This window comes from Pelophylax lessonae (genome assembly GCF_965119305.1).
Source record: "Pelophylax lessonae genome assembly, chromosome: 7".
Lineage (NCBI taxonomy): Eukaryota > Metazoa > Chordata > Amphibia > Anura > Ranidae > Pelophylax > Pelophylax lessonae.
Window position 1 is genome coordinate 178849238 of NC_138774.1, and position 17054 is coordinate 178866291.

The 17054-nt window shown below is 47.4% G+C and overlaps 1 protein-coding gene across 1 annotated transcript in view; it reads left to right on the plus strand.

Moving 5' to 3' along the window:
* The window catches only part of PSMD5 (proteasome 26S subunit, non-ATPase 5), a 178497-nt gene that overhangs the window by 68439 nt on the left and 93004 nt on the right, over positions 1 to 17054 (plus strand). Inside the window, exons 4-5 of the mRNA XM_082263579.1 lie at positions 5408 to 5536; positions 11976 to 12085. Of these exons, the coding sequence (XP_082119705.1) occupies positions 5408 to 5536; positions 11976 to 12085 (239 nt within the window). The remainder of the gene's footprint in view (positions 1 to 5407; positions 5537 to 11975; positions 12086 to 17054) is intronic.

Consider the following 17054-nt stretch of genomic DNA (forward strand, 5'->3'; position numbering starts at 1 on the left):
TATGGTGAGTAGCATGTTCCCCCTTTTCCCCTGACGGGTCTTGTGGTGAACGCGGGCCCCTCTCTGTATGGTAAGGATGAGTTCCCCTCTATCCTATAACATGGCACAGATCCCCCTACTTTGAGTGTGATTTTATGTGCAAAAAGCCAGGAGGCTTGGTTTGGGAGCTGACAATCTAATTGTAAACATGTTAAAAAAGATTGTAATTAGTGGCAGTATCGGTATCTTACTGTGATAATATAAGTACCCTACCAGTCAGTAGCCACGGACATGTAGACTGCTTCCTAGTCAAGTCTCCAGCGATAGCAGGCCGTCCGAACGGCCATGCGGTCCGCCAGGGCCGGTACCGCCGACCAGGCTAAATCCCCATGTAGAGAAGGTGTTGTGATGCTCTGCAGTCACGCCGCTATTCGGTACTAACCGCCGCCATTGTTTGCTAGATCGCACAAGGCCGCCATTTTGGCGTAGCCTCGTGTCTCCAGCATGGGGGCGGCCATGTTTGAGGTGATCCAAACACCTCGTGGAGCTAGGGGAGGCGCCGGAAGGCGTGCAGAGGGGCGGAGCCGCCTCCTTTCTTCCTGGGCAGCCAGCCAAAAGACTTCCTGTTTGTGAACACAGCGCTGTAACCTGTTGCAGTGAACTCGGAGCATCAAGTGGTGAGCCTGGGGGTCTATCTCTCTCTCTCGATCGATAGGGATCCCTAGCAGGTAACACTGAGGGGCTTTTGTGGCGCTGGGGGTCTGAAAAAAAAAAAAAAAAGTTTTTTTATTTAAATTTGAATTGTATTTTCCGGGAAATTACTGGAATAATCATGGACCCTGCCACACAAATACCCCCACCTGTTTCCCTCGAGGGGGCCACGGGACCCGCCGGTGCACAGAGTATGGATGCATTTACAGCAGTTTTGGAGTCTTTGGTGGCTCGGGTGGAGGCAGCCTGTCAGGGACGGGGGTCAAGAAAGCGACCCCCGCCTACCCCTATATTATCTGACACCTCTGACTCAGATTCAGAGATGGTCACTGCAGCTGCAGGTCCCTCTGCAAGGGCTGTTATCTCAGGTAAAGCTCCCTCAGATAGTGAGGAGGACGTTCTTTCTCCCGCTATAATTCAGGAAGAAGCATTGGTGGACGCACTAGTTGTGGCGGTGCGGGAAACCTTAAGACTTGAGGTTTCACCGGCAGAGGCAACTGAAACAGAGATTCCCTTTGGCACTAACAAGCCCATTAAAACGGTGAAGGTTTTTCCTGTACCCAAGTGTTTTGGTAATAAAATTAAAGGAGAATGGGAGCATTCTAAGCGTACCTTTACTATTTCCAAGCGTATTGCTAGACGCTATCCGTTTCAGGAATCCATCATTAAGAAATGGACGGTACCACCAGTGGTGGATCCACCTATTTCCAGGCTGAATAAAGCCACGGTTATCCCAGTGGAGGACACTTCGTCCTTTAAGGATCCGGTGGATCGAAAGATGGAAGCGGAGTCCCGCACTATCTTCTCCCTGATAGGGTCAGCATTTAGACCAGTAATTGTTATTGGTCTAGTTTCCCAGACACTAACGGAATGGGCGAGATTGGTACGCCAAGACCTAAGGGGAAAAGATATCCCCCAGGGAACATCTGATTTGATGGAACAGATTATACAAGGGCTACAGTTTGTCTGTGACGCAGCCTTGGATGCTACCCCCCTATTAGGGCATGCATCTATGTCAGCGGTAATCCTCAGACGTGTGCTGTGGTTAAAATGCTGGTCAGCTGACCTAGGTTCCAAAAAGACCTTGACGAATCTCCCCTTTCAGGGGAATCGCCTATTTGGGGCCACCCTAGATGAAATTATTAAGGACGCCACTGGGGGCAAGAGCACTTTCTTGCCACAGGCTGCTAAAGCTAAGGGACCTCGCAACAAGCGAGGACCTTTCTTTACCGCCCATAAAGGGTTCGTACGCCCGGCTGGAACAAGCGGGAAAGGCAAGACTCCTCCAGGAGGGTTCAAGAAAGGCTGGTCGGACAAACAGAGGACCGACTCAGCCAAACCCGAAGCAAAGGATTATACAGCCTGAAGGTGCGCCCCCACCCGGGTTGAGGGTGGGGGGACGTTTTCACCGGTATTCAGGACATTAGATCGAGCATCGACTACTACTACCGGTGCGATTCTTCCCTTCCAACATTTAAGTACTACAGGGAGCGGTAGTCACTGTTCCCTGAATAGATCTTTTCCTTTACCTTTTCCTAAGATTAGTCTCTATTCCCCACAGGAATCGGATCTGGTTGACCAGACAGACCAAGAAGCCTCTAGCCGGGTGACTTCGGTCCCTGAGGTTCAACCAGAAAAGATCACCCTTCCTGATAGGAATCAGGTATCTGATAAATGTGTGGGAACAGAAAACGACCAGACTTTCTCGGATGGTCGGGGCCAGATAGCTCTAGGGACGCCTGGTTCAGATCCAGTCAGCGCCAGTGGTCCTAGAAATTCTAGGCTGGCCTCGTCAAGCCGGCCTGGCCGACTTGGACATGCTAGTCGCAGACGTTCCGTGGGAACTTCGTCTCAGGGAGTGTCTGTGGTCTCAAGGACCAATCTACCATCGTGCTTTACAGTCGCTGGTTTTAATGGCCTGGCCGTTGAGACCCAAGTACTGAAGGACAGAGGGTTGTCGGCTTCAGTCATTCCTACCCTTTTTAAAGCAAGGAAAGCGACTTCCAGCAAGGTCTATTATCACACATGGAAGACTTATATTGCGTGGTGCGAATCTTTAGGATTTCCTCCACGTACCTATTCGGTGACTTGAATATTGGCCTTTCTGCAAAAAGGGGTTGAGCAGAAACTAGCCTTGAGCACCATCAAGGGTCAAGTTTCAGCATTAGCAATCTTCTTTCAGAAACCTTTAGCTACCAAGTCACTGATGCTGTGGCAGAGAGAGAGGATATACCCTCGGGGACTGCCCCTAGGGTGTGGCCAGAGCATTTTATTTCCTGTCTAGTCCTACTCCTGTGGAGGCAACATAACCCGAAGGTGCTGTATCACCGAGGACTATGTCTGTCAATGAGCTAAGAGAAAAGGATTTTACAGTAAGATTTTACAAAAATCCATTTTTTATTGAACAAACCTCCTAATGAAAACAGTATTTTTTTTTTTTAAACATAAAAAACGTACAATACACTGTTCCAAATTATTACGCACAGTAAGTTTCAAAACACTTTATAGGTTGTAAAGAACTGAAAATTGTCATTTGTTGTGTTTGCAGCATATTTACTGAAATCTAAAGCTATTTCACTAAAACTTATAACAACATTTTAACTTTTTTAACATTTTAACAGGTCACGTTAAATTTTAACATAGGACCCCTTATTTGATAGCAGCTTCACAAGTCTTGCATCCATTAAACTTGTGAGTTTTTGGACAGTTTCTGCTTGAATTTGTTTGCAAGGTGTCAGAATAGCCTCCCAGAGCTGCTGTTTGGATGTAAACCGCCTCCCACCCTCATAGATCTTTTGCTTGAGGATGCTCCAAAGGTTCTCAATAGGATTGAGGTCAGGGGGGGATGGAAGCCACACCATGACTTTCTCTCCTTTTATCCCCATAGCAGCCATTGATGCAGAGGTATTCTTTGCAGCATGAGATGGTGCATTATCACGCATGAAGATGATTTTATTACGGAAAGCGTAGTTCTTCCTTCTGTACCAGGGAAGAAAGTGGTCAGTCAGAAACTCCACATACTTTGCAGAGGTCATCTTTACACATTTGGGGACCCTAAAGGGGCTGACCAGCTCTCTTCCCATGATTCCAGCCCAAAACATGACTCCACCACCGCCTTACTGACGTCGCAGCTTTGTTGGAACAGGGTGGCCGTCCACCAACCATCCACTACTCCATCCATCTGGACCATCCAGGGTTGCACGGCACTCATCAGTGAACAGGACTGTTTGAAAATTGGTTCTGTTATATTTTTCTGCCCAATGCAGCCCTTTCTGCTTGTGAGCATTGGTTAGTGGTGGCCGAATAGAGGGTTTATGCACAGTTGCAAGACTCTGGAGGACTCTACACCTTGATGTCCGTGGGACTCCAGAGGCACCAGCAGCTTCAAATATCTGTTTGCTGCTATGTAATGGTATTTTAGCAGCTGCTCTCTTGATCCGATGCATGGATCTGGCAAAAATATTCCTCAATGTGCCGATATCTGCACAACCCGTCTGTGCTCTAAATCAGCCACAAATCTCTTAATAGTGCGATGATCACACTTTTCGTGAAATATCTAACGTTTTCATACCTTGTCCAAGGCATTGAACTATTTCACTTTTTTCGGCAGCAGAGAGATCCTTTTTCTTCCCCATATTGCATGAAAATGGTGCTATGCTTAATAATGTGGAACACCCTCCTTTAGTAGTTTTTCCTTAAATTGGGCTCACCTGGCAATCTACTGTAATTATCACAGTTATCCGAGATTGTTTTCAGTGATCAAAAGAGCCCTGAGACACAATGCTATCCTTGAGTTAAACTGAAATACAACATATTTAATCTTTGTGACACTTAAATAGAATTTGCATAATAATTTGGAACAGGGTGTACATTGTAGAAGTGAACTAGGAGCATGCATCTGCACCCAAATCTATTTCTGCGACTTTGCTGTCATTGACAGCTGCAGATCTTGGATTAAGGCTAACAAACCAGTCATTGGGGTTCATGATCAAGTATCCGCCCCATCAGACAATTATGGTGAGCACTGGAAGCTTACCTATAGGTACTGTAAATATCTCCTAAACATACACTGTTTAGGAGATATTTACTTTGCATGCAGCCAGTGACATCAGAGCCCTGTGCCGTGAACAGGGGCTCCCACATGCATGCGTGGGAGAGATGTCACCACGGCTCTGGCCAATCAGATGGCCAGAGAACGCGATGACGCGACGCATACTAGCTTACTATGCCTTTGTCGTTTAGGTTTTTATTTTTTAATTTTTGGAGGTTTACAACCTGTTTAACTGGGGGCATACGGCTGTCACAGCTTGCGGGGTGGGGCAGTGAGAGCGTAAGTGGGTACCTGTAAAAATGTGGCTAACCGCTCCCCCACCCCGATCTTTAAATTCTTCAAGAGGAGCAGCAGATGAGTCCTTAAAGCGGAATTTTCCCCTTTTGAGTGGAGCTTCACTTTAAGTCATGAAGAGCCTCTGCAACTTTTGAGCAACCTCATTGTATTCGTAAGGTTAACTGCTTTATAGACAAATTCACAAGTGACAGTTTGATGCATTACACAAAACATTCAACAAACTGTTGTTGATGGTGGAAGTTGATGCATACATCTTGGTAAAGTAGTTTGATGCCATAACTTGTTTTTTTTTTTCACAGAGATAGATATAATACCATGTTTCTTTAACACTCAATGATTGCTTATATATATTTTGTATTTATTTTTTAGGCTATCAAATCCCTTTCTAAAATCAGTCGGACTACTTCTGGCCTTGATGTGCTCTTTGGAAGCAACTTGCTAGCCAGCCTAAAAGCTGTAATGGCTGTAAGTGATGTGGTACGATATAGAGTATATGAGGTAAGAGCGGATAATATATGCATGTGTATTAAAGTGCACTTGTAGTCAGCTATTAGAAATCTCTTCAGCTTTTTCCTCTTGTAGTCAGCAAATCTTGATTTCTCTTTCGTTCATTGACGGACACAGCTCCTGGTATTTATAACCATTGGGTTATACTGCCCCCTACAGGAGTAAGACACTAGGCAGAGGGTATACTCCCTCTGTCTGCTATAGCCACAATAGGGGGTCCTAGCAACCAATCACCTGCTCGTTAACTTAGAAAGTTAACTCCGGCAGCTCCCGCTGTTCATTCAGGGCTGCTGTTTCTCTCTCCTGTTCTGCTTCAGTGCCTCCTGCTCCGCTCTTCTGTGTTAGTGAGTGGCGCTATAGGCACTCCGTTTTTTTTTCTGCCAAGTCAGGACCTAGCTCCTTGCTGGGATCTTTGGTCCTGGCAACATTTTTTGGAACAATTTTTCCTCCTGGATTTTTCCTGTGAGATCTACAATCAACTGCCGGACTGGGCAACGAGCTGGATAATCTAGATCCAGTGGTCACCCTAGTCTGGCCTGCGAGAGCGCGCAGACTTCAGTTCCACGCTAGGTCGGCCGCGACATAGCCCCACTGGACGGGGGTTGGCCTGCGAGTAAAACGCCTCGCGAGGTCGCATACGACCGGGTCTCGGCCTAAGTCGCAGCGTTCTTCCTGCCCGACAGCCCCCCCTATTTCAATGGAGAGGTGTTCTGTCTGGAGCTTTGCCCGCCTGGTTCCTGGTATGATGAGTAGCTGTTCCCCCTCTATCCCTGAAGGGTTTTGGGGTGGACGTGGGCCCCTCCTTGAAACGGTTGGATCACCGGGTTCCCCTCTTTCCTGCAGGCAGCCCCCTTCTTGCCGAGTCCCTCATCATGCCCCACCTTCCACATATGCCGGGGCTGTTTGGGTGGGCTGGCCACTTTCCTGGGGTGTGGGCAGGGCGCTGACTGGCGATGGGGGCTGGGTCGGTGTGCTGCCTGCGACCGGACAATCAACTGTGCGGGGGGGGGGGGTTGTATCTGGTGGGGGTTCCTACCAGGGCCCCCCGTCCTGCCTGGATTTGTCCTCGAAGCCTGGTCTCGCAATCCTGGGTCCCTGTATGCCTCGTGGTGCCGCCATTTTGTAGCCTGTGTGTTCTTTACACGGTGGCCATGTTTGTGTAGTCCAGCGGCCAATTAGCTGTGGTTTTCCATTGAAAATAGTGGCGGCCATGACAGTGAAGCTCTGTGGGTGGCGATTTCGGCAGTGGGAGCCCCTCCTCATCCCCTGGTGCTGACTCCTGGATCATTTTACTTCCTGATCGCCGCACCTTTAGTGCAGATAATCCTGGTGGCTGCAGGTGCTTGTCTCTGTGGGTGGTGAGTCTGGTGGGGTCCTCTCCCTCTCTGCTGATGATCGATTTGCGCCTGGCGACCGAGTGGTGCTGCCAGCGCAGTGAGAGTTGTCCCTTAGCAGTGTTTTACACTTTTTTGTTGGGTCCCCCTGGTGACTCATGAAGTCTTTGGAGCACATTTCCCCACCTGATCCCTCTCTGAGGCTGCAGGACCCTCCGGGTCCCAACCATCCATCCATGCACTGACGGCGGTCCTGGAGTCCCTTGTGTCCCGGGTGGAGGTGGTTTGCAGACGACAGGCTAGCAAAAAGCGCCCACCGCCTTCCCCTCCCTCATCTGTCTCATCAGATCCTAAATCTGATTTGGCCGCTGCGCATATGGGTCACCCTGCTGAGTCTGCAACCACGCACCTGGAATCCTCTGATAGTGAGGATGATTCCTCAATGTCTGGGACCACGCACCAAAAAGTGCTGGTGAATGCACTGAGTATATCTGTGCGTTAGACCCTGAAGCTGGAGGACGCAGCTGAAGCTGCGATGGAGGCACAGGTACCCTTTGGCACTCACAAGCCATCCAGGGCGGCAAAGATGTTACCCTTCCCTGCCTGTTTTGACAGAATTGTCGCTAAAGAGTGGTGACGACCAAAGTGTCCTTGTGGGGTCCCTAAGTGCTTTACTAGGCGTTACCCCTATGAGGAGTCCTTTCTTAAGAAGTGGACTGTGCCACCGGTGGTGGAGCCTCTGGTTTCCAGATTAAACAAGGCAAATATGATTCCGGTTGAAGAGTCCCCGGCCTTTAGGGATCCGGCTGACCAGAAGGCGGAGGCTGTGGCCCACCATATGCAAACCCTGGCTGGTTCGGCAATGAGGACGGTATTCACCATTGCCCTAATGTCGCAAACTCTGAGTGGGCTAAGCTCTTAAGCCGTAACCTGGAGGGGGAACAACTCCTCCCTGCCTTTGCCGAGCTGGCGGACCAGGGGCTGCAGTTTATCTGTAATGCCTCTTTGGATGCGGCTCCCCTGTTGGCTCCCGCCTCTGTTTTGGCAGTGGTCCTTCGGCATTTCTTTTGGCTCAAGTGCTAATCTGCAGATTGGACTTCGACAAAGGCCTTCACTGATCTTCCTTTTCAAGGAGATCATCTGTTTGGAGCTACCCTGGATGACATCATTAAAGGTCTCACAGTGGGCAAGAGTACTTTTCTTCCACAGGCTACTAAGGGAAAGGAACCTCGTCGTGGACGTGGGCCTTCCTTCTCAGCTCATAAGAAGTTTTTTCATCCCTTAGGGGCGACTTGACAAGGGCTTCGAGCCTTTCAGCGCATCTTCAGGAGGATCCAAACGAACCTGGTCAGGCAAGCCAAGATCGGGCTTCTCCAGACCCGTGGACAAGGCTCCTTCAGCATGAAGGTGCACCCTCACCCGTATCGGGGGTGGGGGAACGTCTTTTCTGTTTTCCGGAGTCGTGGACTAGTACAAGACAAGTGGGTCCACTAAATCATTCAGTCCAGCTACAAGATCGAGTTTCGCCCTTGTACCCCGGCAAGATTTTTTTCCTTCCAACTTGCGCCTGTCACCAGAATGCTTACATGGCCTGTTTGGGGCGGTACAAGACCTGTTCCTTCAAGGGGTGATTGTCCCGGTTCCAACTTCAGAATTTTTTCAGGGTTTTTACTTAAACCTGTTCAGTCACCAGGAACGAAGGCAACGTGCGTCCAATCCTGGACCTCAAGGCGCTAAACTGCTTTGTGCGGGTACAGAAGTTCAGAATGAAGTCCATTCGAACGATGGTGGCATCCCTGCGTCTGGGATTTCCTTGCCTCTATCGATATCAAGGATGCCTACCTTCACATTCCAATATGTGCCAGTCACCAGCGTTTTCTCCGCTTTGCTGTGGGAGAGGAGCATTATTAGTTTGTAGCGTTACCCTTTTGTCTCGCCTCTGCTCCTCAGGTCTTCACAAAAGTGTTAGCCCCGGTGCTAGCCTTGCTACGCCAATGGGGGATCGTGGTACTGGGCTACTTGGACGATTTCCTTCTGCGAGAAGAGTCTCCCTCTGTTCTGGTGGACAACCTGGAGATCACAATCCGGACCCTGTGGGAGTTCGGCTGGATTCTGAACTTTCAGAAGTCTGCTCTGGTTCTGTCCACAAAGCTGGACTATCTGGGCCTGACTCTGGACTTGGCATTAGCCAGAGTGCTCCTTCCTCTGGACAAACTCCAAAAATTGCAGGCTGCAATTCGTCTCTTGCTGTCCAACAGATGGTCGTCCCTCAGGATTTGCATGTGGGTGCTGGGCCTGATGGTGTCTACTTTAGAGGTGGTTCTGTTTGCACAGTTCCATGCAAGGTCCCTGTAATGGATCCTATAGTCTCTATGAAAGAGATCTGTGCATCTTCTCCCGAAATCCCAGTGAAAATACCATCAAAAAGTGAAAATAGCTCCCAATACCCCAAACATGAGTCCAGACTTCATGAAGGGGTAAAACGAACTGTTTATTGAACAGACACACACTCAATTTATACACACATGAGCACATCCCCCTCCATATCAAATTACTACATACAGGTCAGGGGTTGAATGACCACACCATCCCATGCAGATGAAATTGTATACGAGAACTGAACTAATTATCTAGCCCTCTGAACAGAAGCAATGGGAGTTCATTAACATTTCTATGGAATAACGACCACAAACAGTATTCTTAATAGATGACAATGACTCAATCAACCTGAGCCAATTAACTGGAAGACCGCCGTCCTCGAGCTCATGAAATACATCTGTCACAAGAAGTACACATCTAAGCATGGCAACTTGGGACCAAATCTTCACACCTCTGGAGAGACATTGTTGACAACTATCCCTCTCCCTTACAGGCAAAACTTAAATTTTGTCACAGTCCCTGCAAAGGGAGATTCTGACCAAATGGGACAAGACTCCCCAGTCTCTGGAATATCCGATCTGGCTGAGTCGGGGAAGGAAGGAGTGCTTAAAATGGTGGCTTCATTCTGTGACTCTACGACTTCCCTTCCTTCCTCCCCTTGTATAGGACAGTGGTTACCACGGTCCTCCGCAAGCATTCTGCTCAGGAGATCTGGATGCTGGAAGAGTCCAGACTGCCGATCAGTGTCTTGGAACTGTGTCTGGATCATTGGAGGGATCGTCTTCAGGATTGTCCAATGCGCATTCAATCTCTGGCTTTTATGGCTCGACTGTTGAACGGCAGATGCTGAAAGATAGGGGTTTATCTGAGCTGGTGATTCCTACACTGTTGAAAGCTAGAAAATCTACTTCTAGGAAGATTTACCATTGTACGTGGAAGATGTAAGTTGTGTGGTGTGATTCTCTTGGGGTTCCTCCTTGCTCCTTCCCAATGACTCGGATATTAACCTTCCTTCAACTGGGGGGGGTTGAACAGAAATTAGCCTTGAGTACCATCAAGGGCCAGGTGTCGGCTTTTGGTGGTCTTCTTCCAACAACCTTTGGCCACATGCTCCCTGGTGCGTACCTTTCTTCAGGGTGTCCGACATTTGGTTCCTCCAGTACGGGCTCCATAGCTGCCTTGGGATCTTAATTTGGTGCTTTTAGCTCTGCAGAATCCTTCTTTTGAAAATAGGGAGATTCCCCTGCTTATGTTTTAGAAGGTGGCCTTTTTTAGTGGCTATGACTTCTATGTGCAGGTTGTTGGAACTGGCGGCGCTATCCTATCGTTCACCTTACCTAGTGATTCACAGAGATAAGGTGGTTCTTCACCCCTGTCCATCGTTCCTTCCAAAAGTTGTCTCTGATTTTCATTTGAATGAAAACGTTGTGTTGCCTTCCCTGTGTCCCAGGCCTAAACATGCAAAAGGAAATTGTTTTGCATGCCTTGGATGTGGTCTGGGCAATTAGGGTGTACCTGGCAGCTATGGAGTCTTTCAGGAAGTCAGACACTCTATTTGTGCTCACGGACTGACCTTACAAAGGGTTGCCCTCTTCTTTTGCAACCATTTTCCAGATGGATCAGACGGTGGTTCAGACCTATTGCATCAAGGTCAGGTTCCTCCTTTCCCTGTTAAGGCGCACTCTACTAGGGTGCTTAGTGTCTCCTGGGCTTTCTGTCATCCTGTTGCCTGGTTGGCTGTTTAGCCTTGGGAATTTTTTTTGGTGTTCCCACCCCTCATGTTTAACACTGCTTTGGGACATCCCAATGGTTATGAATACCAGGAGCTGTGTCCATCAATGAATGAAATGTATGCAAGGCCAGGAACAAATGTCCTAGACAAAAATGGGATTTTTGACTTACTGTAAAATCCATTTCTCTGATGTTCATTGACGGACATAGCACCCTCCCCTCTTCTGAGTTATTATTCTACTGGCAATGCTTATTATAAAACTGAGTGGCTATAGCAGAGAGAGGGAGTATACCCCCTGGAACTGCCCATGGGTGTAGCCAGAATTTTATTTCTGCCTAGTGTCGTCCTGTAGGGGGCAGTATAACCCAATGGTTATGAATACCAGAAGTTGTGTCTGTCAATGAACATCAGAGAAATGGATTTTACAGTAAGTCAAAAATCCCATTTTTGTCTAGGACATTTGTTCCTGGCCTTGAATACATTTTATTGGGGCATCATTGTCATCTGCTGCCTCACAAAACTGCAGAAATTCACAAGATGGGCAATGCTAAGCATTGGATTCCCATATGAAATTGAGATTTTTGTACATTTCAGGTCTGTTTGGAACAAGCTGTAGTTACCTTCTGTTTGATGGAAGTGTAATACCCCGTACACACGTGCAGATTATCTGAAGACTTTTGTCTGCAGACTTACCAAAACCATATAATATGAGGTCAAACCTAAACACTTTCAATTTGTATGCAATCCGGCAGGCCCTTGCACTACATAGAAAAGGTAAATCTGAAGACAAAAGTCTTCAGATAATCTGCACGTGTGTACGGGGCATCAGTCTAAACTTTTTACAGTGATTTGCCTCTCCCACAGAGACACAGACAAGGGAGGTAGTAGATGTAATGTTTTGCATCATTACAGAGAGGAGCTATTAGAGGGAACAGAGACCTGTTCACATGGTTCATATACATTTTTTTTCCTGTCTTTATGTCAGTTAATAGTGGAGATATCATCTATGTCGGCAGAGTCTCTAAGCTTCTGTGCAAACAGCGGGATCTTATCACAGTTGCTGGATGAGCTTACTGGGGAAGATGTGCTGGTCAGGTAAGAGCTAAAACAATGTTCCTCCTTTATTTTGTACTTTTATGTTTAGGATCTCTGTGGTCTGCCGTGTCTTGCTTGGATTGATTGAAAGATTTAAGGCTTTGCTCATGGAATACTACTTTCCATAATTGGATGACAGGAGGGTGACTGTGTTCAGAGATCCCAGCAATGACTCCTTTAAAGGGTGAAAACTTTTTTTTCTATTCTTTGCAATAGAAGACAAGCTAGAAAACAAAATCAGCACCTGGAACGTGGCTTCCGTGTTTTACAGTAAAACTACAATGGATTTTAGTCACAATTGTTTTAGATAAGTTCATAAGATTTTAAGCTAAAAGCTATCTTTTACTGTGTATATAAAATGTTTTTTGTGCAAATAAACATCTAATACAGGGTGCACATTTGACACTAGATTCCCAGAGCAAAGAAAGCACAGAAGACCGTTTATTTGTCTCTGATGGAAGCTTTGTACAGAAGAGCTATGTAAACAAACAGGAAGGTCAGGGGACAGAGTCACTGTCTGGTGCCAGAGCTACTAAGCTCTGTTAAAAAAAAAAACAAAATTAGAAATAAATATATATTTTAAGGTCGGACCATAGTGAACAAAAACAATATGTACAAAAACACTATACTTTGCCTTTCTACTGATTCAAATGTGAATAACTGCGATGTTGCTTTAAAAAATGATTATGCTTAGTGGAGTTCTTTAACTACTTCCTGCCTGGCCTATTGTAACAATATGCCTGGGCAGGTGCTCTTACCCCAGTTGGATGTCATATGATGTCCTGCCATTCACCCGGCTTGCGTGCACCCTTGGGTGCACAGCAACGTGATCTGATACCCGCTGTGATTGGCCAAGGTACCATATGATCACTGATCGGTTACCAGTAAGTTGCCATGAATGGCTTTCTTTCATGATTCACTTTTTACTGTTGTAAACTTTGTGATTGGTCATAGTGATCACATGGTACAGGGCCAATCACAGCAACCATGTACCATGTGATAGTTGTGGCTAATTACAGCATCACAATAGTAAACGAGTCATGAATGAAAGCCATTCATAACAGTTAAAATTATTGCTGTTACAGTGATTATCACTGTAACAAGCAATCACAGTGTAAAAAAAAAAATCCTGATCACCTTCCCAGAGTAGTACAAAGTCACTATGGTGACACTGCACTACTCTGGGGGCAGTATGTAAAAAAAAGAAATGATACATTTTTTTTACATACTATCTCCAGTCATTGTCCCTAATCACTGCCACACCAGTCGCATTGCCCCTGGTCACCACCACATCAGTTAAAGTGTCCTTGATCACTACCACAGCAGTCAGTGTCCCTGATCCCTGACACAGCAGTCAGTGTCACCATAAGAACTTGTTCACACGTGCAATACTCTCTGAAGAGCCATCCATTTTTGAATGGCGCTTCAGAGAGCATGTGACAGGCAATGAGGAGACATTTTATCACCACCTGCTTTAAACTCCTTAGATTTTGCACAAGCTACTCCATTCACTTAAATGGGTAACAATCAGGGGATGTACAGGGGGTATAATTCCTGCCACAGCTGAGAAGCAAAGCATCCCAGCCACGGCATGTGTACACCACCAGCCGCTGCCCTTGCAGCTAAAGAGGGTAGTGGTTGGTAGGGGTAGTAAAGCAATGGACTGCCGCCTTTTACTAAACTTGGCCTGTTTATTGACCATGTTTTTGCATGTTGTTTGTACTGATCCTTTGCCTGTTTGCTGACCATGTCTCTGACAGGGCCTTAACTGACCCATCTGCACATTCCGCTGAATACATTCCTATGAGACACCAGTCCCAGCCATCCCCTGTGGACAACTGCACTCCTGGAACCACAGGAACTATTTTGTTCTTCCGTTCTTTTGCCTCTTGTACTTATTGGCCAGCCACCTACCGGTTGATTAGGTTTGCTTGGCTTATAGGAACTGGGACTCCTATAGGTGACGTTACATTAAAATATATTCCCTGCACTCTCATACAGAGGCGACCATTACAGTAGGATGGATTTGTGTGATACACAAAGTACAATGTCTGGAATACAGCGGGTAAAATAAGTATTAATGTGGAGTTCCAGCCTCAAAACGAAAATTTGATATCCGCTTGCTCGAAGTAACCTGAAAAAGAATTGGATAATCACAATTTTTTTTTTTTTTGCTTTACTTACCTTGTTTTTGAAGAAAACATACTTACCTTCCTTCCACTTCCTCCCTCTGCGGCTGTGGCCCGCGTCATGACTTCCTGCTTGCATTGACTCCTGGGAGCCGAGCGTCATCTCTCCCAGGAGTCAATGCGCCTGTACCGGCCCTGCTCGTCACTTCCGGTGCAGGCGCGTCATTCCCTGCTAAACAGCTTCTGGGCATGCCCAGAAGCTGTGCATTAATGACGCGCCTGCACCGGAAGTGATGAGCAGGGCCGGTGCAGGGCATTCTGGGACTCCGACGTCACCGAAGAGGACGCTCTGGCTTCAGCTGCCCACACCTGAGATGGCAGCGCTGGACAAGACATATTCAAGGTAAGTATTTCTTCTAAAAGGTAAGTGAACCCAGGGACAGGTCAGAGGCTATCATTGCTGAAAGGCACTAGCCCTGACTGTCCCGGGGGTATTTTTATTGAAAAAATTTTTTTGAGGCCGGAACTCCGTTTTTAAACACGTCACCATTTTTCTGGGTAAATATATTTCTAAAGGTGCTATTGGCATGAAATTTTCACCACCTCGGTAACAACCCATGAAATCCATACATACAAGTTATGTGTAATAAAATGGAATGACACAAGGAAAAAGAATTGAACACGCTAACTAAATTGGATTTAATATTTTGTACAAAATCCTTTGTTGGTAATGACAGCTTCAAGATGCCTCCTGTATTGAGAAACTAGTCGCATGCATTGCTCAGGTGTGATTTTGGCCCATTCTTCCACTCAAACAGTCTGTTTGGCTGGACCGTTCTTGTAGCTTTATTTTCTTTCTTTGAAACCAATTGAGCGTTTCCTTGGCTTTGTGTTTGGGGTCATTGTCTTGCTGAAATGTCCACCCTTGTTTCATCTTCATCATCCTGGTAGTTGGCAGCAGATTTTCATAACTATTGGGTTATACGGCCCCCTAATGGAGTAGGACACTAGGCAGGAAAAAGTTTGACTATGCCTATGGGCAGTCCCAGGGGGTATACACCCACTCTCAGCTATGAGCACTCAGTTTTTTTCTGCCTAGTCAGGAGTAAAAACCAAGTTCCTTGCTGGGATCTCTGATCCTGGCATTTTTTTTTTTAAATGGATTTTTTCGTCCTTTTATTATTTTGTTCCTGTGATCTACAATCAAGTACCGGAGTGCATGCAGTCCGCAGCTCCGTGCTAGGTCGGCCTCAACATAGCCCCACTGGATGGGGACTGGCCTGCGAGTTAAACATCTTGCGAGGGCGCATACAAACTGTTTTTGGCCTGAGTCGCAGCATTTCCTCCTGGCCGACAGCACCCACATTACGATGGAGCGGTGTCCTGTCTGGAGCGGTGCCCACCCTGTTCCTGGTGTGGTAAGTAGCTGTCCCCCCTCTACCCCTGGAGGGTTTTGGGGTGGACTTGGGCCCCTCCCTGAGACAATGGGACCCCCGGGTTCCCATCTTAACCATCAGCACCTCTAAAAATTTGGTGGTCACTGTGAGTCTTTCGGCCCCCCACTGGCTGGTTCGGCACTTAGGCCAGTATTTACTATTGCCCTGGTGTAGCAAACTCTTACCAAGTGGGCTAAACTTTTATGCCTGGACCTGGAGGGAAACAACTTCCCCTTGACTTTGCGGAACTGGCGGATCAGTTGGTCCAGGGGCTACACTTTCTGTGATGCCTTTTTGGATGCGTCTCCTACATTTCTAGGCTGTTGGTATAGAGCAGTGGTCCTTTGGCCTATTATCTGACTGAACTGCTGGTCTTCGCACCAGACTTGCTAAGTAGGCCTTATCTGATCTCCCCCTTGTAGGGGATTGCCTGTTTGGAGCTTCCTTGGATGACATTGTTAGGGTCTTGCAGGGGGGAAGAGTACTCCTCCTCTTCTGCAGGCTACCAAGGGCAAGGAGCCCAGTCGTAGATGTGGGCCATTCTCCTTGGCTCATAAGAGACCTTTTCATCTCTCAGGGTCTCAAGACAAGGGATCAAACGTCAGGGCCTCCACCAGAGGTTTCAAGAGGATCTGGTCTGGCAAGCAACGAGCAGGCTCTTCCATGCATGGCCGCCCTTGTCCGTTGCTGTTGTGGGGGGACATCTTCGCTGGTTTCCAGATCCAAGGACCTCCCTGGTACAGGACAAGTGGGTCCACAAAGTTATTCGGTCAGGCTACAAGATTGAGTTGGGTTTTATCCTCCGGAAAAGTTCTTCCCTTCCAACCAGCACTTCTCTTTGGGGCAGTGCAAGACTTGTTACTTCAAGCGGTCATTGTCCCGGCTCCGACATCGGAACGTTTTCAGGGGTTTTACTCAAACCTGTTTACAGTTCCCAGGAAGAAAGGCAAGGTGCGTCCAATTCTGGACCTCAGGGCGCTAAACTGCTTTGTGCGGGTACAGAAGTTACGCATGGAGTCCATTCACACGGTAGTGGCGTCCCTACCTCAGGGGTTTTTCTTCTTGCTTCTATTGACATGAAGGACTCCTAACTGCACATTCTAATATGATCTGGTCACCAGTGCTTCCTCCGTTTTGCCGTGTTTGCCCCCGGTGCTGGCATTGTTTGAGTCAGTGGGGGTTACCTGGATGATCTGCAAGCGGAGTCTCCGACTGCTTTGATGGCCAACTGGAGATTGCTCTGCGAACTCTGAGGGAGTTTGGTTGGATTCTGAACCTTCAGGAGTCTGCTTTGGTTCTGTCCACAAAATCTGGACTATCTGGGTTTGACTCGGGACTCGGCCTCAGCCGAAGTATTTCTTCCTTTGGAAAAACTTCAGACTTTGCAGGAGGCAATTCAGCTTC